We start from the raw sequence: 26,629 nt of genomic DNA, 5'->3' as shown, positions 1-26,629 counted from the left end.
TTCGACGCTTTCCTTCTGCCTAATTTGATGCCTCGCTGCAGAAGACGTAGTCGGTGGAGGCATCAGGAGGCCGTGCACTGATCCCACGGTTATGGGCAGCCAGTAACTATGTAACAGCAGCAGGGCTTGATGACGCGGTCAATGCTGAAGGGCTGGTGCTTACACAGTAACTGGTATGGGATGGTGTCACGATCATGGCTTGCGCAGGCCTAAGTGACTACATATGTACATGTGCGTGCCTGATCGGGTAACCATGAGACCGATTCGTGCTGACGCCCTGCAGCGGGCGGGCAGGTATGTACATCCATCGATTGACCAACGGCGGGTTTCTGGAACACACCTGTGCACCTTGTTGGTCTGCTGTTGGCCGGTAGAAACCGCCCTGTTCCTGGATTTAAACCTTGGGCGGGTGCCCTTGGGTGTGTGGGCGGTTGATCTGATGGGCCAATGCAGGTAGGCTCGCTGCTGCTGTGGTCGGGTGAGTGGTCGGGCGTTCGCCGAAACCAACCAGTGAACCACGATTCCGAGAAGAGCATCTGTATCGCCGCTAGCGTTACTTTCCTGTGGTGCGTTTTCCCACGTGTCATCAAACGCGAAAGGCTGAGAGGTATTTTGGCATACCGGTGACAAACGTTCAGCCGGTGGTGGGCTGGCTGCATGCGGGAATTCTCCAAGTCGTCTTCTTGAAGTACTCTGTAATGGGTGAATCAGGGGTTGCCCGTGCTCCCTAACTCTAAGATAAATTGTCGCAACCGGGAGGTCGGACTTGCAGTTGCATTTGTCGCTTAAACGTGGGCCTCGAGTCGATGGGGAATTGCCCCCAGAGCACTTTGGTATGATACGGTACGGTACATCTACTGTGTGGCTAGCGGGAACAAGACAAACCTGAATCCTTCATCATCTCCTTGCCTTGCTTGGGCCTCCCTGTTTGGGACGTCAGTTGATGATCAAACAAGCGCCGTGTCTCTCCCAAGCGCTTTTAGCAGCCTTGCTGGAACCGGAATGGAAGAAACGGTTTCTGCTTCGCTGTGCATCTTCGTTGACCGTGGGGCTGAGCGAGGAGGGATCAGACGAGGGACACCCACTCATTAACCTGCGCCGCGCCTCTATCCGCGAATGCGGGCAAATGCGGGCTAGTTGTCTCCTGCCCCTGGCTGTTTTAGCGCCGCGAGTGGGCGTGTTCCCTGCTCCTGGATTCCAACGGGGCATCGGTCTCGTGTATCAAAATTACACAACCCAAATCTCCCCCCCACGGGCCACCTTACCTTGGTGCGCGCCAGCTGCATGGTTTCCGTTTGATTGACCTTGATCGAATTCCCACACCACACAGCCGCCTTCGTGCTGCTGTGTTCTGCTGTGTTTCAACTTCGATTTTGACCCTCGTTTTCTGGAATTCTCCTTCCTTTTACATTCTTCCAAGATACTTCAAGTTACTCTAAAGTTCCATACTGTAACGCTTCTCGTTTTCCTTTGAACATTTGAACATTTGAACAGACGGATGCTGGGACCACCCTGTCGTTCTGTCATTCCGTCGTTTCGCATACCCCCATCCTTCCCGGTTTCGAACCTGTACCTCCATTACGCATGCCAGCGGCACACCGGACCTCTCGAATTGACTGCGTATGCGTGGCGTGTTGAGAGGGGTAGAGGCATTTAGAGTCGAGGTCTTGGGTAACTTCCCTTCCCAGCAGCCGAGAGAGTGCCGAGCACCATTCCTCGCTTCCCCGCCCCTACGGAAGGATCCAGTCCGCCATTGCCCTTGACTTGGCCCTCTGGAACGGACTCCAACTGGATATTCGACCCTACCGATTATTTGTTGCCGACATTGGTGCTTTGTGGTGTCCCTGCTATGCCCGTTGCCGTGGTGGTGTATACTCTGACAGCCGCCCCACGTTCGTTTGAGTTGTGTTCAAAAGGAGAAAGTGTCAAAGGACTGTTCCCGGAGCGAATCACAATCCATGCGGTCGTCATAGGCGAATAACTCCAGAGCGCACTAATCACTCGACTACGGGATGCCGGCAACGAGAACCGACCATGTCGTACCTAGCCGCCTTACAGTCCGCCCTCTTCTACGTCCTCGCCTGCACGCCATGCAACCAACTCCACACCGAACACAAGACGCGGCAGCAGGCGAGGAAAGAGAGGGAGATGAAGGAGCGCATCGTGTCGGAACAACCCCACCTGTACCGGCACCCCGACCCTTTCGACACGAACCCCTACTGGGGCGAGGAGATTCGCATGGGGCCTAGCTTGCCTAAGAAGAGGAAGGGAAGCGACGCGATAAGCAAGAGTCTCAGCCAGCGGCGGCTGACAGCGGCAAGCCGAGATGGCCGCCCGAGCATCGGCACCGGGAGCAGCGCCGTGATCAGCTTGTCGGAGATGGGGTCAATAGCCAGTCCGAGACCGTCCCTCGGCCCTGCTGAGTTGCCCGGTACCGGAAGCGCCCCGACGGTAGTACCGGAGGATTACCCAGCAAGCCCAACACTCAGCAAGACGATATCAATATCGACGAGCGCCGACTGGAACTACAAACGGTATCAGAGAGAGGACGAGGAACTGTGGGGACACGAGCCCACATGGTCAGGACACAAATTGATGGACGCCATCAAGCAGGCTAGCACTTCGGCTGGCCGCTACATGGAGTCAAAACTCGGGCTGGAGAAACAGATCACAGACGAGGACCGGCACAACTTTTACACAACGCCCAGAAACCCGCCCGTGAACGAATACCACCCACCCGTCGTCAGCAGCAAACCCGCGCACAGGGATGCCCTCCGCTGGATGCTTCAACCGCCTCCGCCGGCTAAGGTCATGGAGGGCAAGGTGCCCGTCACGAGGAGCGCGAGCATGGTGAGCGCGGCGTCCAGGAGAACGGTATCGACCCGGGACGCAGGCTCGCTCGGGCGACTAGTGGGGGAGAGGGCCGTGGAGGCCAGGATACGGAGGGGAGAAACGCCGCTAGACGATGAGCTGCGGTCCAACCCTTCCCTGAGGAAAACAAGGTCCCGCGTGTCGTCGGCGAGGCGGACCCGGAGTCGGCGCACGGCGAGGACGAGCTGCTCCTCGACGGACTCAGAGGACGACTGGGAGGAGCTGAGCCGCAGGAGGCGGCGGGCCAGCCACCGCGCGCCACAGGTGGATTCGGACACCGAAGACGAGGGGGTGTACGTGTCGAGGAGCCCCGAAGTGAGCAACACCTCGCTACCCAGCCATGCCGCCCAGAAACCCAGGCTGCCTACCATCTTGAGCTCGGGATACGACGACAGGGGCTCGTCGGGGCTCGATAACAACGAATCAGCGCATTCCCTGCGCGTAACCACCAACTTTATCCCAAAGTCGGAGCTGGCCAAACCGAAAACTCAGCCGGCCATCTCCCTTAACGCCAACATGGCGATACCAGCCTAAGCCTTTCGCTAGGATTTTCTTTTCCGTTGTCTTTTTTTCCCTCGGCCACAGTCCCCCTTTACCTATTTTCTTGTCACAGCATGGGCCTGGCGTAACATGTTGATATGGGAATCGCATTGTTGGGACCGGGCTCGGTCTCCGGGTTGGGCAAGGCGTTTGGACCGGCAGCATCCACAAAATGGGGGGCTTTTTCTCGCACAATACAGCATGATATTTCCTCTGTCTTTATCAGTTAGTTTTCTTGTTACTCGTCGCCACCCGCGCTGGTAACATAATCCTCACGCAACCCTGGAGGCGTCGTGTTTTACACCCTGCCGTCTTCATCGCCATCAATGAATCAGATTGTTCTAGTGGCCTTGGCGACCGTAGCTGGGTATTTGTGTGAAGTTGTGTTATTTCATGCTGGCCCCGAGATTACTGGTGGTGCATTCCATCATAGACCTCGCCACCCCTCAGAGATGCAAACCCCCCTCACCATCATCCTCATCTGGTCCCAAACCCCTCATCTGCTGCTCTATCCGCCGCAACAACTCCTCATCCGTAAGCGACCCCCCCTGTGGCGCTCGTCCAGTAGGGCCGTCATCCATCTGCACCACCCCGCCCCTAATCACACCCGTCTGAAACGTCCCATCCCTCCACGGGTTACTCCCCTCTTGGCCCTCCCCATCTCCATTCACAACCCCAGCACCATTAACCAACCCCTCCCCCTCCCCCTCCCCCTCTCCATCCCCACCATCACCATTCACACCCACCCGTTTCACCCTCTCCGCCTCCCGCTCCTCCACACTCTGGAACTCGGCCCACCCCAGCCCGCGCCGCTCGACCTCGGCCCGCACCAGCGCGATACGTTCCTGCATGCGTGCGATCACGCCCTCGTTCTCGCGGATCGCGTCGGCGCAGTCTGCGTCGGGTTCTGCTGTTGCCGCGGCTGATGGTGTCTGTTGTGGGGGGGTTGTGGTGGAGGTTTGGGTTGTGGAGGTGGTGGTTGCGGTTGCGGTGCCTTCGGCAAAGGGGCGGAGTTGCTCGTTGGAGTAGTCGAGGTGGGCGATGCTGTTGCGGAGTTCGAGGACTTTGAGGTGGAGGGTGGAGAGGGGCAGGTCGGGGAGGGCGGCGGCGAAGCGCGTGGGGGATATCGGGAGGGCTTCGGAGGACATGGTCGTGGTTTGGTTTGGTTTGGTTTGGTTTGTTGGTGGCTAGAGAGTTGGAAGGCTGGAAGGTTGGGAGGTTGGGAGGTTGGAAGTCGTTGGAAGTCGTTGGATTGTGGAACGGAGGTTTGCCTGTGGTTGCGGGGTTGGTTCGTGGATGTTGATGAAGATTGGAATTCGGGAGATGTTGTGTGAGCGCGGCTAATCAGTTGGTTGGCATTAGCTATGATGACAATTGTTTCGGTTGCCAGTGTTGGAAGTCGCCGCACCGAAGTTGGTTGATGGAGAGAAATGTTGCTCGTGCTGTAGACGCAAGCTCCAGCGTTGCCTGCTTGGAGCTCCCCTCCCTGCAGCACCACACCCGCGCGGGACCGCTGCCCCGCTGTGGGGCCAATTGCTTCGCCAAGACAAAACCCCCCAATGGCGTTGCCTGCCGGATCGGCTGGGCTCGATTCCCGACCACCGAGCTGGAATTTTCCCTAGCACCTGTCCACTAACAGCAACCTCCACCTCTTCGATACCGATTCCTCGGCCGGTCAACGGCGATCTCCTCAACAGTCATCTACTAGAATACCCCAGTGGATGGACGGTTAAGCGAACCGGCGCAACTGCGGGCGCCAGATTGCAACAATGAACGGCTGCAGCCTGGGCGTCCATGCCTTCCGGTCCAGCGTCCAGGCCGCCGCGCACCACCTGACGAGGCCGTGTTCCCGATTGTTGCCGGCCGCCCCTCTCTCGAGTCGCTGCTTTTCATCCTGGCCGGCTCCGCAGAAACAACAACGACAACAACTGCAGCGAGGAGGTCATGGCCACAACGCAGTTACAGGGTCCGCCCTCCTCAAGAACGCCCGGCCGGTGTTGCCGCAATGGGTCGGCATCCGGACAATACTCGGGGGCCGGTCCGTTATTACGCACTATGTCGACCTGCCGCCGGGATACGAAGATCAGGACGGGCTGCCCTTTGCCAAAAACGATCTGACAGCAAGTGAGATATTTGCCATTTTTGGGTCGTTGATGAGCACAACGGGGGGCAACGAGCTCCTGCGGATCCTCCACGGCCGGCGCGTCGCGGGGACGCTCGACGACCCGATGCTTCGGGTCAACACGAGGGTGTATTCGAAGGAGCAGCAGACTATCGCTCTGGCCTATCTCCGCGAACATGTACCCGTGGACGAGATCGCCAACGCGGGTCTCCGGGCCGAGGACGAGCTCGCGGCCCTAGAGAATGGCGGCACGGCGGTACGCGCCGAGGAAACAGACAGCGATCCATCGGAGAAGGCAACCAAGTTCAGGCTCTACGGAGAGAGAGAAGAGCTACGAAAGAAGAGCGTGTACGGACGGAGCGCACTCGATGCGATTCGCGAAAGAAACAAGGCAAAATGGGAAGCGGAAATGAAGCGGCGAGAGGAAGAGAAGAAGAAGCAGGAAGAGGAACAGCACAAGGTTGGGCCGGTGCAGGTTCTTACCGACCATCAGCCGCGGCAGCTGAGCGCCAAGATGCAAGAGTACATGATTAAGGGCCAGTCCGACCTCAAGGAGCCGCCCCAGATGAAGTTGTGGCAGCGCCTTCTACCATCTGCGGCCGTCGTGCTTGCCCTGACTGGGCTCTGCGTAGCGTACGCGGAATTCTACCAGCCGGCCAAGCGGGCAGCCAGGTGGTTTCCGGATATCCCACCGGCGGCGGTCACGGTCGGCGCGCTGATAGCGCTCAACGTGGTGGGCTGGGGGCTGTGGAAGATCCCGCCCTTGTGGGGGCTCCTGAACCAGTACTTTATCGTGGTGATTGCCACGCCACGGGCCTTGACCATGCTGAGCGCCATGTTCTCGCACCAGTCACTCCTGCATCTCGCCCAGAACATGTTTGTCCTATGGTTCTTGGGCGTGCGCTTCCACGACGACGTCGGGAGAGGCTCCTTCCTCGCGACATATTTCGCGTCGGGGGCGGTGGCTGCCTTTGGGACGCTGAGCTGGGCGGCGATCACAAACCGGCTAACGATTACGTCGTTGGGAGCATCCGGGGCGATCTACGGGGTCGGTGCGGCATACCTCTGGCTGCACCGGTTTGAAGGCTTCCGTATCTTGGGCCTGCCGCCGCCGCCAAGAGATGGCGTTGAGGGGCTCACGCTTCTCGCCTTCGCGACGGCGCTCAACATCGGCGCTGCGTTCACCGCCAGGCGCAACACGATGGATATCACGGGGCATCTAGTGGGCTTGTGCAGCGGTGTGCTTGCTGGCCACCTTATCGAGAAGAAAAGGGCGGCTAGGTCAGGGATAGCCCGCCCAACTAAGGTGCCGGTTGCTGCCAAGTGATGGATGCCCGAGGGGAGAAGTAGGATTGGATATCTTGACTACGCAGGGAGCGAATGGGGGCGGGGATGTATGCCGTTGCCGCTGTTGTTGTATGTTTAGGAATATCATGTATATAATTGCATTGTATGTCCATTGGGGTCATCTCGAAGCCACTCCTCGGTCTCGTGAACAAAGGGGCCCTTGTTGACTTCAGCCAGTCGTCCGGAGCAACCAGACACATGCCCAATAACTAAGTAAACCCACAGGGGTCCACGTTTCAGCTGCATCCGTCTGTGCTGTGCCGATACCCGGTCTTGGCGCCAACGTTATTCCCGGACTCGGCTGGGGAAACAATGGCAGCGATTGGTGGGCCGGACTTGGCTCCACCGAATCAGCAGGGAGTTCGAGGGCAGCGGAGCAGCGGTGCGGTGCGCTGACGCAACAGCTGGGCTCCTGCACCAACCACCAGAGTTTGGGCCCTGCGATCTCCCGAATGCGCAGGGATGCCCGCGGCGGCCTCCAGTTCCATCTCAATGGGGGGATGGAAAGAATCTGCAAGCAGAAATTATGAGTGACAGAGTGAGGGTGAGACGGGTGATGATTTATTTGGGTTTATGAGTTGGTCAGTTAGTTGGGCATTGCCGCAAACAGAAAAGCAGAGAAGAGGCACACACGCAACCAACATTTCTAAAGCAAAGACAACGAACGATTCCAAGACCCCCCGAGACATCAGCGCTCCAACGGTGTGACTTGGTGTGTGTCTTGGCGCTGTGCCGCTCCAACAATCCGGTTCCAAGGTTACAGAAAGGAAGGATGCTAGTGTAGTTATCTGAAGTTGTCATCCTCAGCCTCTTTTTTTACCTTCTTCCACTCTCTTCCCCCTTTCCTCCCAACATCAATTGGCCTCCCGCGACAAGCGACAAGCCCAGCGCAACCCGCGATATCCCGCGAACAACCCGCGACAATGGCCTCGCAACACCCTCACAACCCCCTCCCCCCACCGCCACACAACATGGCCGACGCCGACGACGGCAGCACCGACGCCACCAACCTCCCACCCCCCTTACCTCCCAAGGACACCCCTCCACTCACCTCCATGGCCTCCCCCAACCCATACGCCTCCTCCAGCCGCTGGCGCCACGCCGAATCCTCCGCCTACGCGCGGTACGAGAAAGAGAACCGCCACCTACAACACCAGCAACACCACCCCGTCGCGCGCGACGCCGACTCGCGCGGCGCCGGCGTCTCCGACCTCGCCAACTTCCTCAACAAGTCGCGCCTCGACCCGAGCGAGACCCGCGCCGACGATACCGCCGAGGGTCGGCCCATCACGCCGCGCTTCAAGCCGGTTGTTACCGGGGCGCATGAGGCGAGGGTTGCGGTTGCTGGTGCTGGTGGTGTGGATGCTGGTGTGGATGAGGGGGAGGGTGCGGGTGCGCGGGAGGTGCAGGGCCCGCCGCCGGATGGGAAGGAGGTGGTTTGTGGGCCGTTGTTGAATTATCGGAGGATGGAGGGGGGACGGTGGGTGGGCAGTGCGTTGGTGGTTACGGCGGGGGGTGGGAAGACGCAGCCGATTGTGCCGACGGCGAATTTGTGGAGGGCGGATGGTGGTGGTGGTGGTGGTGGGAGGGGGGGAGTGGCGGTGGTGGAGGGTGTGTGTCTCAGCTCGGACTCGCGGAATACTTTTTGGCGGTTTGATTTGGTGGTCGAGATGGATGATGTCGAGACCAAGTGGGAGTATGAGCTGCCCGGTCTGCGCTTCGCCAGCAGCACCAAGCCGCGCGTGAACAACTTCTACGTGCCGGCCATCCACGAGTCCATGAGGATCATGTTCCACTCGTGCAACGGCTTCAGCGTCGGCACCGACGAAGCTGCCTGGAGCGGCCCGGCGCTGTGGAACGATGTCCTGCGCAAACACGAAGAGAGACCCTTCCACGTCATGTAAGGTGTCCTTTGTTTGGGAGCAGATGAGATATTGATTGGTGGTGCTAACGGTTGCAGGATTGGCGGCGGCGATCAGATCTACAACGACGGCATCCGTGTCTCCGGCCCGCTCCACGACTGGTCCAACATCAGCAACCCCAAGAAGCGGAAGGACCATCCGTTCCCAGAGACCCTCCGCCAGCAGTGCGACGACTACTACCTGAAGAACTACATCCGTTGGTACTCGACCGAGCCCTTTGCGAATGCCAACGGCCAGATTGCCCAGCTGAACATCTGGGACGACCACGATGTATGTCCCTCTTCTTTCCTTGGGGGTATGGAAAATACTGACCGCGTAGATCATCGATGGTTTCGGTTCCTACGTCAACGAGTTCATGAAGTGCGACGTCTTCAGGGGCATTGGCGGCACTGCTCACAAGTACTACATGCTGTTCCAGCACCACCTCCCGCCGCCTGCCTCTACCTACACTTCGGGTAAGTAGCTTTCGAACTCTGAGGTGGCTTTTCTAACGTACCGCAGATGCAGTCACGGTGTCCGAGGCGGGACAAGGAGTCGACCCCAACCAGCTCATGGAGTCCTACGTCCACCCTCCGCTCTCAGAGCCTAACTACATCTATGGTCCCAAGGCCGGGGTAAGTCGTAGCCATGAAACCCATCCAGGTCAACAACTAACAAGACACAGCCGTACGTTGCGGAACACTCCCATAACATGTTCACCCAACTAGGGGCTAGAATCGCCTTTTTGGGTATCGACGCCCGCACCGAGGTAGGTCTTTCAAGCCACCGCTCATGAACTACTGTCTGACCGAGAATAGCGCACGAGGCATCAGGTCAACTACCCCGAGACGTACGACGCCATCTTCACCCGCCTGAAGCGGGAGCTCTCGGCTGCCGCGAGCTCTGGGCGGCCGTTCAAGCATATGATCCTCCTGTTGGGCATTCCCATCGCATATCCGCGCCTCACCTGGCTCGAGAACATCTTTGCGAGCCCCGTCATGGGCCCCATCAAGTTCCTGAACCGCCGCATGGGCATCGGCGGCAGCTTCTTCAACAGCTTCGACGGCAGCGTGGACCTTTTGGACGACCTCGACGACCACTACACGGCCCGCACCCACAAGAAGGAGCGCAACTGGCTCATAGAGAAGCTGCAGGGTATCTGCGCCGAGTTCTCCATCCGCATCACCATCCTGGGCGGCGACGTGCACCTGGCCGCGCTGGGGCGCTTCTACTCCAACCCGCGCCTCAACATCCCCGCCGAGCAAGACTACCGCTACATCGTCAACGTGGTCTCCTCCGCCATCGTCAACAAGCCCCCGCCGGCCGCCGTAGCCAACCTCCTCGCGCGCCGCAACAAGATCCACCACCTCAACCACGACACCTCAGAAACCCTGCTCAAGCTCTTCGACAGAGACCCGGGCGACAGCCAAAAGACAGCCGCCCACAACCAAGTCACCATGCCCTCGCGCAACTTCGCCATGATCACCGAGAACTCCCCCTACAACCCCGCCCCGCCCAACGGCACCACCAACGGCTCCCACCTAGCACCACCCGGAGCCGGAACAGCCCCGCACCCCCCAGGAACCGCCACCTCCTCCACCTCCTCCTCCGCCAACCCCCACCACCACCCCAAACCCAAAGACGAGCGCCTGCCCCTGCACAGCGGCGAAGCCGGTTGCGGCACCACCCACAGAGCGGCATCGGGCCCCGCCAGCCACGGCCGCAGCGCCGACGGCGGCCTGGACGTGTGCATCTGTGTCGAGAAGGACCAGCACGATGCCACGGGCCAGACCCAGGGCTATGGGCTGACCGTTCCGGCGCTGGATTATAAGGGGCCAAGGCCGCCGAGCTTGGAGTTGTTGCCGCCGAGGAGTGCGGGGAGGAGTGAGGTTGGGAGTCGGGGGAGTTAGATGGAGTAGGGTTTTGTTGGACTTCTTTGTGTTTTGAGGGGGTGATGTTGGGGGTGGGATGAGGAGGTGGGAGGGGGGTGATGTTGGATATGCTGGGGGTGATGAATGAGTGATGTTGGATGAGTGTTGTGAGGATGATGATGTTGGATGAGTGAGTGTCTTGGGAGGGCGAGTACGAGGCTGTTGGCTGTTTGTTGGACAAGAGTAATGTAATCAGGATACCAAGAGTGTTTTGTATTTGTTGGAATTTTGCATTCATATTTCTAGTTAATTCTGTGGATCTAATCAACCTAGGCGTTCCAAAAGGAGCTAGGAAACTTGATGGGAAACTGGAAACGACCCAAACTCGAACCATGCTACAATATCGGCGATGTGAAAACAGCTCATTTGATAACCGCTACATGAGGACAGTAACCTCTCCCACCATCTATCACCGCCCTAACCCTGTTCCCGAGCGATCGCCGCCATGATCTAAATCGTGTCTACCCTCGGGGACAGTATATGCTTCGACATAAACCAAGATCACGCTGTGGACGGCAACAACTCTTTCATGAAAGGTATCATATGATAAATATGTACACTCTATAATCCCTTGTTTCTAAGTCTCATTCATCCAACCCCCACAGCCCCTTTTCCCGTCTAAACCAACCGAGCCCCTACCCTCCGGTCTTTTGTTACCGCATTATCGACCGCCCATCAACAATTTTAAACAGCTCGGTCCAAGCTCGAAAAGTCTGTCACTCTTCATCCACTAACCCCCTTACAACAGGCGGGTGGGAAGGGAGAAACATTTGCCAACATCCCCAGCTGCGCCGCTTGATAGCACCAACCGACCCAGCTCTTCACCGACTAGCCAGGTCTAAAAACGGGTATCTGGTTCGCATACATCGTCGCCTCATCCGAACGCGCGCAATCCAGGGCCATGAGAGCAGAACATGATAACATCCAGCCATCCATTCTCATCCCACGTGTCCCGAGACGTCTACCCGACGGCGACGGCACGGCGCGGCCTCGGGTAGGGTATGTATACCCCCCCACGGGACACGCAGGATGTGGGTGTGGAGGAAGGGAGAGGGGGCTGGTACAGGCGAGCCAGCGCTAGTGCTAGTCAAAAGCCACGCCCCTGGCTTAACCTCTGTCAGCTCGCTTAGGAGGCTCACACTAAGCAAGCCACAAGCCACGGCTTTGGGGGGAGGGCTAGGTTGTGTGGGGGGAGGGAGCGCGAGCTGTTTCACCCCGCTTTCCACAACCCAACCCCCAACGCCACACGGCTTGCCCCCCCCCCACAACGTGTTGAAACTGTGCTTCCAGGCGCAACACACAATCACCATCATCAAACACGGCGATCTGCCCAGGCAACCTCTCAGCTACTCAGCAAATCCCTCACGCTCATCCCGCGCGGCGCCGTCGCCGTGCTAGTACTCGTGCGCCGATCCATCTGATTCAGCATCAGCAGCGCGGTCGTCGCCTCCTGATCCAAATCCCTTTGGGGCGGCAAGGCCGGGCTCGTCAGCGCGGAGCCGAAAGCCGAGTGGGAGGAGGACACGCCGGTGGCGCCGCCGTGCTGGGGCCCGAAGAAGGGCGAGGTGGTGGTGGAGGTGCTGTAGCCGCCGCCGTGGAGGCGGTAGTCGGAGGAGACGGACGAGTAGGAGTTGTGCCGGCTGGGGTCTTGTGGGCGTAGCGCGGGCGAGATGGATGGTGCCTGGGAGCGGCCGGCGATAGGCGTGAAGCTGGGCGAGGGCGCGCTCGACGAGCTGGTCATCTCGACGTCGGGCGAGCAGGGATCGGCCGCGCCGCGGCCGCCGCCGGCGTAGTTGTGGCCGTGGCCGTGGTTGTAGGTGTCGCCCATGGAGGGGGAGGGTAGGCCGGATTGGGGGAGCCGCGGTTCGGGGTCCAGCATGGCTTCGGATCCGCATTGCGCCTTGAGCTTGGTGACGCAGTCTTCGAGGTACCTGACGTACTCGATAGAGGCCTGGGCGCGCGTGTTAGTGGGGACTGCAATATCAGAGCAGACACAACGACAGAGTACGAACCTGCAGGATGGCTAGCTTGTGCATCTCTCCGGTACACGCTGGTATCAACCCCTTGAGGACGGCAAACTCCTCGTTCATCTTGGACCTCCGCCGGCGCTCGATGAGGCTGTGGGCTGTTTTCCTCGCGATCTTCCTCCCGGCGGCGCTCGTAGCCGAGGGCTGTTTCCTTTTTGAACCGGCCACCTGCGCAGTTGAACTCGCCCCGGTATTGCCCTTGGATGCTGTCTTGGAAGTCGAGGCAGGGGTTTCGGGGCTGGGCTCCTCGCGGGGCTTCATCTGGATGATCTTGCGAGAGCGGGTAGGAGGTGGCGGGAGTGCGAACTGGTCCTTGGGCGGGTTGGCGGCAGAGGACCGCCTGCGAGACTTGACCGTTTCGCTGGCTTGCGTAGGGTAGAAAGTCGCCGAGGTGTTGGGATGGTTTGCGCCGGCCTCACTCGCCACGGCGGGTGGTGGCAGCTCGAAGGCTAGCTGGAGGGAGGCCATCTTGGAACCGTCCTGGCCCTTGATGTCGGTTGACGACGCTGGCGTCGGGAGAAACGTATTTCGAGGCATTATGGAAGTCAGGGACCAAGTCCGAGAGCGTAATCACGAAGGTTCAAGGGAGGCCTGGGGCGGAAGGATGGCGCGTGCCCAGCTTTTGACGGGTAGAGCAGCCGAGCTTGGCAGATCGGATCAGAAACTCAAACGTGAGAGGTGAGAGATGTCTGAACTGTGTGTGACGATCTTGGGTAATAGAATACACGCCTCAGTCTACGAGCAAGATGGAAAGAGACGAGGTCGGAGAAGAGAGTAGAGAGGAGGACATGGTTACGGTTGCTCGGCAAAGCGGGTGGTCCACGGAGAGTGTGGGATGGGAATAGGTTTGAGACATTGCAACACACGCCAGCTTTCCCGCCAGCTTTACGCACGCCTCTCAGCCTGAGGTCACAACCGAGGAGGGAAGACGACGGGGGGAGGGGCGGTGCCTGGGGGAAGGGGATGATGAGCGGTCGCGTGCTCAGCTCCCTTGTTTAAGGCACGAGGTGCAATTCCGAGTGCTGATTGGTTAAAGAGCCGGGAGCTGTCGGTGAGGTGGATGTCAGCTACAGAAAAAAGGAGGGGAGGGTAACATTTCGTCAAGCTTATCGTGCTTATCCCCAGACTCGGTCCCGTTTTCTGTATCCCGCTGCTTCCACATTCGCCCTTGTGTCAGTCGACCTCTTTCGTCCCGCCAAAGCTCCCGCCCCGGGGGGCGAACACCCAAATCCACTGCAGCATGGGGAGCACCTTTTTGTCCAACAGTCTCGAGGCTCGGCGACACGCCCCCTCGGAACCTTGCGGGTTTGTCGATCATCACGACACCCTGTCCAATGCTTTCAACACGCGTCGGTCCTAGCCCCGATTTCCCGGAGCGCATCTCCCTTGTAGCAATTGGACGGGCTCTATCGAGTGCTCGCGTGTCAAGAGAAAAACGTTGGATTCGAAAACAGCCTGGGAATTCTAGGTCGCCTTAACTCCGGAATGCCTTACTCATCGCTCCCTTCGTCGCACAATATCCAATGCAAGCCGGTGCGAAGTACATACATATCATTCCCACCCCCGTGGCCCCGCCCGTTGGTCCATGGGATTCCCATGCAAAGCCGTGCGCTCATGACCGCATATCAAGCATCCAAGGTGGAGGCGAAGGGGCTTCGTCAGGCCCATTAAACCTCATTACTGGGGTACTCCACCTGCGTAGTGGCGTTAAACTCCTCCTTAATGCTCCTCATGCTGACGAACCGCCCCAGGATCGCGATGCTCCCCGCCTTGTCGTTGGTCCCGCTTGCTCGGCTCCCGCCGAATGGCTGCTGGCCCACCACGGCGCCGGTGCTCTTGCAGTTGATGTAGAAGTTGCCCGCCGCGTTGCGGAGTTTCTCCTCTGCGAAACGCACCGCAGCACGGTCCGCCGCGAACACGGACCCGGTCAAGCCGTACTCGCTGGCCGTATCAACCAACTCACACGCCTGCGCGAAGGCGCCAACGGGGTCCTTGCTATCGTCGTAGACGTAGGCGGTCAAGATGGGGCCGAACAGTTCCGTCGAGAAGAGCTTGTGGTCCGGCGTCTTGGCCTGGTAAATGGTCGGGTGCACAAAGTAGCCCTTCGACTTGTCATAGGTACCCCCCGTGAGCAACTCGAGGTCCTTGTCGTTCTTCGCATCGTCAATGACGCCCGAGAGCTTCTTAAAGGACGCCTCGTGGATGACGGGACCGACAAAGTTCTTGTGGTCCCAGGGGTTGCCAACGGCCAGCTTCTGGGTTTCCTCAACCATGCGCGTTTTGAACTGCGGCCATACGGAAGCAGGGACGTAAACGCGCGAAGTGGCGCTGCACTTCTGGCCCTGGTACTCGAAGGCGCCACGAACGGTTTGGATAGCAGCATTGTCTAGGTCGGCAGACGAGTGAATCAGATGGAAGTTCTTGCCACCGGTCTCGCCGACAATGCGCGGGTACGACTGGTATCGGCCCTCGGCGACGCCAGCACCGATCTGGCCATACAGCTTGCGGAACACGGCGGTGCTGCCCGTGTAGTGCAACGCGGCGAACTTCTTGTGTGCCAACACCTCCTTGGTCACCTCCTCCGGGTTGCCTGGCACGAACTGGACAACGTCCCGCGGCAAGCCGGCCTCGAGGAGGATGTTGTACAGCAGCCAGTTGCTGGCGATGGCGGAATCGCTCGGCTTCCAGACCACGACGTTGCCCAACAAGGCCGGGAGGCCGGGCAGGTTGCCGGCGATGGCTGTGAAGTTGAAGGGGCTGACGGCATAGACGAAGCCCTCGAGCGGCCTGTACTCGACCCGGTTCCACACTCCCGGCGAGTTGTGTGCAGGCTGCTGGGCGTACAACTCCTCGGCATACTGCACGTTGAAACGGAGGAAGTCGCAGAGCTCCGCGGCGGCATCGATCTCGGCCTGCCAGGCGTTCTTGCCTTGGCCGAGCATTGTCGCGGCCATGATGTCGTAGCGGTACTTGGTGCTGATCAGGTCGGCCGCCTTGAGGAAGATGGCGGCGCGGTCTACGAACGGCAGCGACTCCCAGTCGGCCTTCGCAGCCAGTGCAGAGTCGATGGCGGCCCTGACATGCTGCGGCGATGCTTGGGAGTATGTGGCAATGGTCGTCTGGTGGTCGGCCGGGTTGGCCTGGCTCTTCGTCTCAGGAGTTTTGATCTAGGCAACGAGAGAAGTTAGCAGGGTGATCAAGGCATAACAGGTCACGGACAGGGGCTTACCTCTTTCCCGCCGACAACAAGCGGCACCTCCAGTGTGCCCTTCTTCTGCAGGCTCTCGAGGGCCGAAGTCAAGCCCGCTCTCTGCGGTGAGCCTTTGGCATAGTGTTGCTGCCCAATGTGTTAACATCACGCAATGTACGCATCGCCACAGAACACCAAGCGGGGATATCGTGCAAGACTCACGTTTGGCTCGTTGGCCACCTTGGGGATCTTGAAGGCTGCGATGGTCGACATTCTCGTGGTGCTTGGAAGTTTGGGTGTGTGCTGTAACCTGGGTTTGCTTGCGGAGAAGGCAGCTCTTGTGATGCCTGAAGGCAGTGACAGAACTCGAAGTTGCCTCGACGCCATGGTTGCTGCTTCTAAACTCTCAAGTCTAGCTCGGTCGTGTGACGCAGTGCGAGCCCAGCTTTGGTGCGGGACGGTTTAAATCGGCAAGGAAAAGACGTAATGTATTTTCCCAGATTTTATGCTAGTCGCAGCCACCATGGATGTGTTCCCAAGATTCGTCGAATCGCACAGCTCTTACCCCTCATCCGATGTGTTGTGCATCTCTCTCTCTCTCGAAGGAAAGAGACGCCCAGCTGTTGGATCGCTTTGCTGCGGCTTTACACATGGAGCTCTCGCCATGGCTAGCGTCATGAGGGGCGGCGGGTCACCCATTGGCCAATGACCGCGCTTGCCGGCAGCGAGGAGATGCTTGATAAGGCCCCGGCAATCTTATCGGGGCCGGTGCTTGGAGAAATCGGCGGCTTGGAAGAGCCGAGACTGGGGTTTGGACATGCCATGCCGTTCAATTGAAGGTCACGCGGTCTTATTTGGTGTTTTCGGGCAAAAGATATTGTTTTGGAACATCCGTCTCTCCGACATCGCTCCGGAGAAAATAAGAGACTTTCGGCAAAAGTTTGGTCTCTCGACTAGGTAGGAAGGAGTGATGGAGGTGCTTCCGTGTGTAGTAAGTGATGGCCCGGCTTGAGCCCGGCAGCCCGGGTACAGTAGCACCCCACATTTTAGCGGACCGGCCTTGAGTCCAAACCACAATGGAAGTCACTTGGACGACTACTTTTCTTATCTTCTTGATCAAGAGAATGCTAAGTATGTAACTGCTTGCCGATTTTGCTACCATTCGCACCCAAGCATCCTTCTGTAGAGCTTGAATATTCGGTTTCTGATTTCGTCCGAACTCGTACCTCGCTGGAATCATCGCTTTCTCTCCTACAGCTGTTAGGTAACCCTACTTGCTGTTAGGTCTCTCTTATTGACGGCCACAGCCAGCACAAGGAAAATGTTGGCATTATTGATAGAGACAGTGATGAGGGCGATAACATCATGGAAACACTTCCGAGGGCTATGTAATTACTAGCAAATCGACCAATTGCTACCTACGAACCAATGCCTTCGCCTCGTCAACGACCACACCGTTGCATCACAAAACCACCACCCATAGACAGTATCCCCGCTCCGCTCCGCCTTGTGCTCCTAAGCATAAGTCTGAATCATAACTTCCCTGAAATAACTCGGGAACAGCACCCAGGCGATGCACTCCATCAACGCCGCAGAGCAGCAGACAAACCATCGGCCAGCCCACGAACTACTCAAGTCTGCGCCACCTGGGCCTGAGTCGTGCATAAACAACGTGGGCCAACCGCCGGAGGGCCACAGCAAGACTACAACGCAAAAAGGCGCCGATGCATGCATGCATGCAGGTGATGTAAGACGATTTTCTACTTCAATATGATGCTGCGGCTCAGGGGCACAGAAAGCAGAGAAAGTCTGGAAAACCACGCACCAACATCGGGCGCCAACACTGCAGCAGAGTGAGCTTGTACAACCTTTTGGTGAGTCGTTGCGTGGGTTTACCTTTCAAGGAAGTAAAAGCAAAGCAAAAAAGGGCAACGGAAGAGTGCCCTTCTCATGCCTTCCTAGCCAGTAGGGGCATCGTATCGAGTCGCCTACTCGAGTTACTACGCAGCTCTAAAGACTACTAAAATTGTTACGCCGTTTCCTCGCCCAAACCTGCCACCCGCCCGTGATGTATGTATGTACTTTCACGCTGACATCTCACACCTCAACACACAGCATCGCCTCCACCATCAATACAACCAAAAGCCAGTTGGTAGAGAGAGAGAGATGTCACACAAACACGTCCAAGCCCAATGAACCTCCATTGCGCAAACCCGTGCTACGCTAAAGATGATGCAGGTTCCGTTTTGCACACCATCGGTGCAGCGCAGCGATGGGGCCACCGGGGCGGCGCAGCACGCTCATGCCATGCCATGTATGTACTCCTTCGGGGGCCGCTGGTGTGGTTGCACACGCCCTCACGGGCCAACAGTCCATACTCGCATCCGCTAGAGCTTGAAGCTGCGCCTCTCCTTGGGTTGCTGCCATGGTCAGCATCACGGCCCAACACAAGCTCGCTATTCAGAGGTCTATGCAGTGCAGAGCGCGCCTCGATCTTGCAGCATGGGCGTTGTCATGTGATCTGCCATGTGCAAGACCTGTCGTGATACTCTCATGGTCTTCCCGGATCAGCCTGGGTAATGGGCTATGACGATCTGGTGTGTGGGGAGGTGAGAAGTTGGATCGGATTCCTGGTTTCCGGGAATGCATCACACTCTACTCGAGACTCTGTCAGCATGTCAGCAGCGTTTTGCTTTTCGATTGGGAAGCTTGTCATGTTCCGAAACATAGGCAAGTTCCAGTACTGTTTATGAGTGTGTTTTGACATATGCCGAAGAAACCGCGGTGGTGGAGGGTATCTGGAGAACTTTGGGTGGTCAGCGACGAGGTCTGTGAGCCGGTCCCGTAACTTGTTAGCTTGACGATACAACAGGTTCCAGGAATCTGGGTGAGGCAAATGCCGCGGCCGCGAATTCGCATAAACCAGCCGTTGGAGATCACAGGGCTGAGTGGATAGGTCGGGCCCGAGCCGTCTCGAATAAACGAGTCGTGCCGATATGGACCAACGAGATCGAATCCCAGCTCCAGAACATGGTTGTCATTCAAAACAACATGAAGCGGTCATGGCGATGAGGTGTTTCCAGTCCTAGGATCTTCCGTGCAGAGTTGTCAAGCAACCCCCACAGCCTCCATCAAGCCCACCCATTAGTCGACCCAACAGCTCCCCTTTCGGGCTGCGTTAGACAACGAGATGGCGAGCCACCATCTTCTTCCCGGGTTTCAGCTCTTCCCGGGGACCCGACGAATCAGATCCGCCGAGACAAGCTCCGAAGCATGCTCCGGACTCGGCATGGCAGCCAACCCCGCAAGACGAGCCAGTTGCGGGACGGAGGTGCCTGGATCCAAAAAAGGTGTAATGCATGGGGTGAGCCTTATCCGGGGCTGAACAGATGTCTTGCATCTGGTGTAGCTGATTGGTTTGGGAGCTCGAGATGTCGGCCCTCACATTCCTGGCCACGTCACAGAGGAACTCCTGCGGCCTTGCGGGGTGGCCCCTCTTTCGAGAGTTTCGGCCATTGCTGGGGCTTGAATGGCTCGATGATGGGTGCAGATGGGGGCGGCCCGCTGGTGTCCATCGTGAACCTCAAAGAAGAGAGACGAGGGGAAATCAGGAAAGATCTGAAGGAAATTGACGGGTCCTACGCCCATACCCGAAGGGACTGGAATGAGGGCATCGGGCTGACATGAGCTCTGGAGGTTCCTGACACTATGTCGTGCCTTTTGGGGGAATTCCGCAAGCGCCCAAGATTGATTGATTTGCATCACTCCATCGATACCATGCCGGTCGGATCGAGCGGGGTGGGATATGAGTGCGAGTGTCACGATTGCGGGGTGGCGGCCATCGCATAATCCCGCTTGAGACACACGCCTGCGAGGTTTGCCTTTTATTTTTTGCGCGCCAACAACAGCGAATCCCATCAAGCCCACTCGGGAGACGGGAAGCCGAAAAAGCGGGAACAGGTCTGGCCCGGCAAGCTTCTTGAGAATTCACGGCTTAGAATAGCTCCTTGAAGCTTGCTTGCAGCGAAAACCATGATTCGAAATACTTTTTTTGCACTCGCAGATCTCTCGAGAGTAAGGCCGAGGGACCGTGCTTGGTTGTCTTGGTTGTGCAGGACGGCAGCAAGCGCCTTCATCTGCGGGCACGGCCTGATGACAAAAGCCGAGTAGCATTCCGACTGGTGTCGCCTGCCGCTCTGGCGGCTGCTAAGCGCAGGGACGCCTCTTGCTTTCGTGAGGGGAGGTCGGTTGTGCTGCAGCGCACGGTCGGCTTCCAAATCGACAGGCCCGTTTATCTTCCCTCCTCCATGGCGGCTGCAGCGGAAGAGAGACTTTCCGTTCACCAGAAAGTTATAGTTACTTGGTAAACAGAGAGAAGAATACGATCACGATAGCGGCTTTATTCCGGCTTGGTTTCCTCGGATTCTTTTGGTGCGACAGCAACCCTCCACAGGGCCGGTCTTCTGACATCAAGAGCCCTGTCAGAACGGTGAATACGAAGGCGTTGGTTGGCTGCCACTTTGGACGGCATGCAGGAACCATCTCCAAAAGAGAACTGGACGAAGTTGAGGTGGCATCGGATTTTTGTTAGCGTGTCGTCTCAAGCGAAGCGGTTCCTGGCAGGCTCGGCAAGCTTCGCAGGGTTCTGGGCGCCCGCCTGTTTCTGGAAAGGCGATCCCCCGCTTCGGGGCGCACAGACCACGTAAACGACCCACTGCTCCCCGGTAATTACGGGAATTTACAGGGATCTCAAAGTTTCAGGAACAGAAACAACGAACGCAACTCTCCACTTCACACACGAATCTTGCATGTTGCAGGGCCTTCACCGCTTCCTGACCGCCGCTCCCGACGAGAAAAATTCCTCAGAAATCCCCGAGACACGATACACACCACGAAGCAAGTCCTGTCGCAGACTTCGGGTTCTTTAATGGGGTGACAAATTCTCAAACCCCCGCTGATCTCACGGACTCGAAATCGAATCCGTCGAGTCTCCCGCGCACATGGCCATTGAAGCGAGCCAGGCCCGGAATGGAACTGGTGGGTAGAGTGTTTGTGCAGCAGCCGCAGACTCATCCGACGTTTCCGAGCGGCCTCTTCGCTTTCATTCAATTCTGCCATGGATTCTGCCATCTCTCTCGGTCTGCCCAATGCGCAGGCACAAGTCAATCCATGTGCACGCCATGTGTGCTGGTAAATGTCACCATTCCCCGATCTTCCCCCCCCTTTCCACTCGTTCTTGGTATTGTGCGTGTACCGGCGTACCGACCCTGTCCCTGGCCCTGGCCCTGACTGGACGGGGGTCTGTCGCCGAGACCGTTGATTTGCCCTGTTTGGCTGGCCCAGCCACCAACGCACCCACCACATCTGCAAGCACTTGCTGCAACACACGCCAATCCCCAGCGATAAGGCCCGGGTTACTCAAGACAGCGGCGTTTCAGAAACCTGCGCGGCAGCCCGCGGATCGGTTTCCTTGATAATTCCAGTTATGGTTGTGTGCCTCTCTCGATGCCGTCGGTTGGTAACGGTCGCCGCCAGCGCACACGCATTCAGGGCCCAGCCAATTTCGGCCATTTCAAGCCATTCCCAAGCTTGTCACAGCCGTCACAGCCATCACAGCCCATCATTGCCCTTGGCTGCACGCCTCTTTCCCCAATGCACGTCGTTCCCACTAGCGTGCGTCGAGCCCGCTCACTGACACACCACCGTGGCACCCAAAGTGGTTCCCAGCCCCAGCCTGGGCGGGCCATGGTGCGGTGCCTGTATGTACTTGTCTGTGAAGTGTGTGTGGGCGGGCAGGCATGGGGGCTTGGGGGTAGAAGGGAGGCGGGGGGGAGGCTACGCACGCCAACCCAGCCCAGTCCACCTAGTCCGGTGTGGGTGTGGACTGCGGACTGTGGAGTGGGCTCGAGCACACGGGGTATATCTGCCGACTCACCCATCTTTCCATGTCCAGGATATTTTTATGATGGCTCGGCAGGCCACCCTCCCTCCTCCTCACCGTCCCGTGGTGACCCCCATCCTTATCTCTAATAAGGGCATCTGGATATAGACGTGGGAGCTTCCCTCTCCGTCTACTTGTCCCTCGTTCCCGCTCGAGGTCCCGCCGACTCGAACTAAGGCCTTTGTGCCCCCCGGACCGATGCCCCTACAGCTTCTCGAGCTGTTGGGTCTCTCAGTCTGAGTTGCTTGACCACGTTTGTCTCCCATCTCCATTCTTGACAATTGTTTCCCTTTGCCTTCCACCGTGCTCCCCGGCTGTCGAAAGAGGCATATCCGAGCTTGTGTTCGCCCAATGGCTACCTAGCATCGGGGTATGCTGTCTTCCCTCGACCCCTCATCCCGCCTCCTCTAAGACCACCATCTATCTCTGGGAATGTATGTACCATGACCCGGTCAATACTGTTGGCGCTTCTTTGCACGGCAGTGTTGGGATGGTTGGTTGGGGCATTGCCGGTGGTGTCTCGTGGGTTGGACCAGCACTCGGAAGTTCGAGTTGGGCTCCTGATCGAGCCCCGACAATGGAAGGGTCCACCGCCGTGGTTGATCCCGAGCATCAAAGCAACGACAACGACACTAACTTTCTCGGTCCCAGGAGCAACAGGACTGCCCTCGCCCACTTTCTCTAGGCTTCCGGCTAGCGCTATACCGCTACCCACGGGCGTACCCACTGCCACTCCAGATGCTGGCAATTCGCTGCCTTCGAGCACGGTAGACCGGCAATCGTCTGGAGAAGGCTCCATGACCGATACTATGCCCACAGACACCACCAACTTCTCAACCGGAACCCCGCCCGCGACTGATATCTCTGAGCCTTCAAATGAGGGCGACTCCGGAATCGGGAGCCACAGGACGCTCGTCATCAGCCTGAGCACCATCCTCTCGGCGGTGGGGTTGGCGTTGATACTAGGGGGGATATTCATATGGCGGAGAAGGCGCCAACGCCGGCTGCCTTTCCTCTCACGTGGCGTCTCGCCCATCGACGACGACGAGATCGAGAGATGGAAGTCGCCTAGGGACGAGAAGGCCCCGTTCCCGGCGGGGGATACCGACGTTGAGGCCGACGCAGCCTTCAACAAAGAGACAGGTGCCCCGTCGCACGCGAAGCACCCGTCGACAAGCTCTGTGAAGAAGCCGCCGAGTGTGATCGTCTACAACCGACCGCACGACGCCCAAGGGACCCGCCAGTCCACCGACGCCGAATCCCGCCGCTCCTTCGCCCAGAACCACCCGGCCTACAGCGGCAAGACCAGCTTCGACAAGGCCCTCCCGCAGACCCCCATCCAAGCCCGCGCCCCCAACGCCCGCGCGGGCCTGACGGACGAGTCCGTCCCCGGCGACGAGCCCTTCATCTTCAGCCCGAAGCGCATCCCCTCCCGCCGCCTCTCCAAGGTCCCGCCCAACTCGGGCCGCAGGGCCCAGCACGCGAGAGCCCGCAGCTCGCGGAGCAGCACCCGCAGCTTTGGGGAATACTACTACGCCTCGGGCGGCGCGTCGAGGACCGGGTCTGACCTGGAGCTCTCGCCCCGCTATTCCCACGACCATGCCCAGCATCACAGCAGGGAACATTCGAGGAGCCATAGCGGGCCTAGGGGGAGTCACTCCAGGGTGTACTCGTCGTCCTCCATCCCGCCGAGGCTGTCCTTCGGTGATGAGGTGTTGTTCGGGGGGCTGTCACCGGCCCGTCCGAGGTTTCCCGGTGAGGCTGAGATTGGGCGGGCTATTGGTTAGGGGGGGTTGATACAACACCCACCTACATTTTGTTATTACGTTATAAGGCTAGGTTATCCGTGCCTTCGCGCTTAGCTACCTCACACTCTTCACCAGGCTGGGGGGCTGAGAGCCCCCCTGGCGCCTGTTTTGCTTTTCGTCTTCACTTTTCTTTCTCCTGGGTGCTGACTCCAGCGGAGCGGCTCGAGGGGGTGGTGGTGAGCAACTTGCTTACCAGGGGGACTCGAGGCCTTTTTGGTTCACTTTTTCTTTTTTTTCCGATGGCTGGATCAGTGTTATGAGTGACGAAGATGATGGATATACCCCGACTAGCGCTTGAGGAAGGAGAACCTTGTTCTCGACGGCCTGGACCGGCCAATCTACTTGGACGGATGAATAGCTCTCTGTTACTAGCAGAATGACACACACTGATGGTGCTTTTTTGGGAGCCCGTTAGGTGGAAGAATACGACTCAATCCATCAGACTTACACTAAGACAGTCCGTCTTGTTGCCACTATCACAACTTGTATGTATGTGTATGTATGAAGACCAAAATGGTCAACCGAATCCGGCACTCGATGCGCAACGCCCACACTCCAGATCCAGAGACGCCGTCCCATTGTGATGAGACATTTTAGCTTGCATGCAGACAGCTCTTGCCCGTCAAATGGGAAGCCTTCCTGCTCCGAAACCTGAAACTGTGGGCTTCCGGGGCCGAGCGGGGGGCGGGAATGCGGATCTAGGATCGGGTTGACACTAGGAATGCTAACTAGTGAGCAGGTGGCGTTTCTATCCCTGGATCTGGGAAAGGTACTTCAAGTAAAGAAAGGGAGGGGGGGGGGGGGTAATGAGGGCATCAGGAGAAGTGAGAAAAAAGAAAGAATATAAAGTCTGATTACTAGTGTCTGTTCAAGCTCGAGGCTGAGCCCCTATTCTCGGTCCGAAATGAACCCTAACCCTGTCTCACCCATAATCCCCCAGAAAAGCAATTGACCAGGAGATGCTCGGGCACAGCGAGAAACACATGATTTTACCGTAATGACCAGTTTCTTGTAAAAGAGCACGATGCACCTTATTTTTAGGGATGGCAGAAACCAAGGTGTGAGGAAGTTGAAGAAAAGAGGGGTCTAAGAGTTAACGACTGGTAGCCACCCTTGAATTGAAGCTATGACCCCTAACTAACTAAATCCATTTACGCGTCAATTAACAGCGCGACGCGCCACAATTTTGACTTCCTTCTCCACAACTGACCGCTACCTACCCTGCCTGTAACTACAGACCTACGACCCGTGAGTCGCAAGTGACGAGCATCACGCCAGACTCCTATTCATGTGCCATTGACTACCTGGAGCCCGTGTCATAATCAGTCACCCCTTCCCAAACCACTGAATCTACGACGATATCGTCTCCCACATATTTCCTCCCGCCTCCCGCCGAGATCCAAGCCACCCGCCATGCCCTCGCGCAAGAGCGATGCCCGCCGGAGCGACGTATCCGTGGCAAGATTTGTGCTCGCCGATGAAGACAGTGCCATGGCTACAGACTCCCCCGCCCCGGAACCAGCAGCACCAGCGGCATCAGCAACAGCAGAACCCTCCGTATCCGGCTCCACACCCGGCCCGCAACAGACTGGCGATAAGAAAGAGAAGGACAAGGAAAGGGAAAGAGAGAGGGAGAGGGATACGCTGACAATCGAGGTGTGCATGGCCATCATGGAGTGACGACGCGGACAAGGCTGACCAAGCACGGTTGTAGGACCTAACGCTGCCCAAATCCATCATCACCCGGTTGGCAAAGGGCGTGCTACCGCCCAACACACAGATACAAGCCAACGCCATTCTGGCGATGACCAAGAGCGCAACCGTGTTTATTAGCCACCTAGCCAACGCGTACGTCTTCATCACCCCATCCCCATTCCAAATCCTAGAGAGGTATTTGTATCTAACATAAACCACATTCAGCGCCAACGATTTCACAGTCGGCGCCAACAAGAAAACCATCAACCCCGCCGACGTCTTCAAAGCCCTCGACGAGATCGAATACGGCTTCATGCGCGAGCGCCTCGAGGCCGAGTTTGCTAGTACGCCCCCCCCCCCCCCCCCTATTATTTCCCCACCAACCAACCGCCCACTAACCCCTCCCCCCAACACACAGAATTCAACGAAGTCCAAACCTCCAAACGCTCCACCTACCGCAAAAAAGTCGCCGCCGCCAAAAAAGCCGGCGCCGGCGGCGCCAGCAGCTCCACGGACCCGGCCAACCAGTCCATGACGACCGACGCCGGCATCGCCGCCGACGCGTCCATGCTGAGCATGGGGTCCACCACACGGGATGGTGGTGGTGGTGACGACGGCGACGAGACCGAGGTCGATCGCAGTCTGCTGTCGGAGCGCTCGCCGGCTCCGGGGGCCGGTGGTTCGGAGGGGCGTGCGGTGAAGAAGGCGCGGTTGGATGTTGGTGCGGGTGGGGCTGGGGCTGGGGCTGGGGTGCGGATGGAGGTGGATGGGGAGGAGGGGGAGGGGGAGGTTTCGGATGCGGAGACGGTGCCGGAGGAGGAGCAAGAAGAGGAGGAAGATGAGGAGGAGGAGGAAGAAGATGAGGAAGAGGAGGAGGAGGATGAGGATGAGGAGAGTGAGGATGGGGATGGGGAGGGGAGGGGGGATGAGTTGGAAGAGCGGGCGAACAGGGTGGATGAGGATGAGGCGCTGGATGACGATAGTGATTAGGGGAAGAGTACGGGGGTGCTGGACGGGCTGAGGCGAGGCAGGCTGGGTCTACGGAGTGGGTGGGGGTGGCATGTTAGAAAGAAAACGAACGCGCGCTGGTGATGGAGTGTCTATCGCCCTTGGGTTTGCGGTGGGCGGGCTGGTGGGCGGGTTGGCGGGCGGCTTTACTTGGCTGGTGGCAGGTTACGTTGCGATACTTGACCAAATAGAACGGTAATGATTCGAGCGCCGGCTTGTTGCAGTGCACTAACGCTACATGCAGGCTA

The 26,629-nt window shown here is 58.2% G+C and overlaps 9 protein-coding genes across 9 annotated transcripts; 6 read left to right on the top strand and 3 right to left on the bottom strand.

Moving 5' to 3' along the window:
• The first annotated feature begins 1,845 nt into the window (after positions 1 to 1,845).
• F5144DRAFT_31347 (uncharacterized protein) lies at positions 1,846 to 3,694 on the top strand. Its single transcript, XM_066783988.1, has one exon. The coding sequence runs from the start codon at positions 2,035 to 2,037 to the stop codon at positions 3,403 to 3,405; it is 1,371 nt and encodes a 456-aa protein (XP_066648324.1). The 5' UTR covers positions 1,846 to 2,034; the 3' UTR covers positions 3,406 to 3,694.
• Positions 3,695 to 3,857: 163 nt separating this feature from the next.
• Positions 3,858 to 4,850, bottom strand: F5144DRAFT_625112 (uncharacterized protein; the record flags this gene model as incomplete). The annotated part of the gene is made up of 2 exons (XM_066792214.1): positions 4,820 to 4,850; positions 3,858 to 4,751 (listed from the first exon to the last, which is right to left on the bottom strand). Exon 2 carries the CDS (start codon positions 4,557 to 4,559, stop codon positions 3,858 to 3,860), a length of 702 nt encoding a protein of 233 aa, XP_066648323.1. The 5' UTR covers positions 4,560 to 4,751; positions 4,820 to 4,850.
• A 150-nt stretch (positions 4,851 to 5,000) lies between these two features.
• Positions 5,001 to 7,113, top strand: F5144DRAFT_555080 (uncharacterized protein). The gene has a single exon (XM_066787879.1). It carries the CDS (start codon positions 5,181 to 5,183, stop codon positions 6,858 to 6,860), a length of 1,680 nt encoding a protein of 559 aa, XP_066648322.1. The 5' UTR covers positions 5,001 to 5,180; the 3' UTR covers positions 6,861 to 7,113.
• A 203-nt stretch (positions 7,114 to 7,316) lies between these two features.
• On the top strand, positions 7,317 to 10,747 carry F5144DRAFT_608054 (uncharacterized protein). The gene is made up of 6 exons (XM_066791575.1): positions 7,317 to 8,780; positions 8,841 to 9,072; positions 9,122 to 9,257; positions 9,304 to 9,416; positions 9,467 to 9,550; positions 9,600 to 10,747. Exons 1-6 carry the CDS (start codon positions 7,804 to 7,806, stop codon positions 10,689 to 10,691), a joined length of 2,634 nt encoding a protein of 877 aa, XP_066648321.1. The 5' UTR covers positions 7,317 to 7,803; the 3' UTR covers positions 10,692 to 10,747.
• Positions 10,748 to 11,923: 1,176 nt separating this feature from the next.
• F5144DRAFT_30988 (uncharacterized protein) lies at positions 11,924 to 13,732 on the bottom strand. Its single transcript, XM_066783961.1, has 2 exons — positions 12,725 to 13,732; positions 11,924 to 12,663 (listed from the first exon to the last, which is right to left on the bottom strand). The coding sequence occupies exons 1-2, from the start codon at positions 13,274 to 13,276 to the stop codon at positions 12,055 to 12,057; spliced, it is 1,161 nt and encodes a 386-aa protein (XP_066648320.1). The 5' UTR covers positions 13,277 to 13,732; the 3' UTR covers positions 11,924 to 12,054.
• Positions 13,733 to 14,263: 531 nt separating this feature from the next.
• Positions 14,264 to 16,547, bottom strand: F5144DRAFT_30974 (Aldehyde/histidinol dehydrogenase). Its single transcript, XM_066783958.1, has 3 exons — positions 16,152 to 16,547; positions 15,969 to 16,076; positions 14,264 to 15,906 (listed from the first exon to the last, which is right to left on the bottom strand). Exons 1-3 carry the CDS (start codon positions 16,314 to 16,316, stop codon positions 14,407 to 14,409), a joined length of 1,773 nt encoding a protein of 590 aa, XP_066648319.1. The 5' UTR covers positions 16,317 to 16,547; the 3' UTR covers positions 14,264 to 14,406.
• Positions 16,548 to 16,899: 352 nt separating this feature from the next.
• Positions 16,900 to 19,001, top strand: F5144DRAFT_543117 (uncharacterized protein; the record flags this gene model as incomplete). Its single annotated transcript, XM_066787223.1, has 8 exons — positions 16,900 to 16,920; positions 17,214 to 17,317; positions 17,493 to 17,676; positions 17,717 to 17,803; positions 18,168 to 18,243; positions 18,501 to 18,526; positions 18,706 to 18,760; positions 18,802 to 19,001. 8 exons carry the CDS (start codon positions 16,900 to 16,902, stop codon positions 18,999 to 19,001), a joined length of 753 nt encoding a protein of 250 aa, XP_066648318.1.
• A 2,826-nt stretch (positions 19,002 to 21,827) lies between these two features.
• On the top strand, positions 21,828 to 24,137 carry F5144DRAFT_555069 (uncharacterized protein). The gene has a single exon (XM_066787878.1). It carries the CDS (start codon positions 22,314 to 22,316, stop codon positions 23,655 to 23,657), a length of 1,344 nt encoding a protein of 447 aa, XP_066648317.1. The 5' UTR covers positions 21,828 to 22,313; the 3' UTR covers positions 23,658 to 24,137.
• Positions 24,138 to 25,091: 954 nt separating this feature from the next.
• F5144DRAFT_597508 (uncharacterized protein) lies at positions 25,092 to 26,363 on the top strand (the record flags this gene model as incomplete). Its single annotated transcript, XM_066790876.1, has 4 exons — positions 25,092 to 25,334; positions 25,393 to 25,526; positions 25,599 to 25,717; positions 25,792 to 26,363. 4 exons carry the CDS (start codon positions 25,092 to 25,094, stop codon positions 26,361 to 26,363), a joined length of 1,068 nt encoding a protein of 355 aa, XP_066648316.1.
• Positions 26,364 to 26,629: the final 266 nt, after the last annotated feature.

The sequence above is a fragment of the Chaetomium tenue genome (genome assembly GCF_020726465.1).
Source record: "Chaetomium tenue strain MPI-SDFR-AT-0079 chromosome Unknown F5144scaffold_1, whole genome shotgun sequence".
In the NCBI taxonomy this organism is placed as follows: Eukaryota; Fungi; Ascomycota; class Sordariomycetes; order Sordariales; family Chaetomiaceae; genus Chaetomium; species Chaetomium tenue.
Note: the sequence above shows the minus strand (reverse complement) of the source record. Positions and strands in the feature narration are given on the sequence as shown.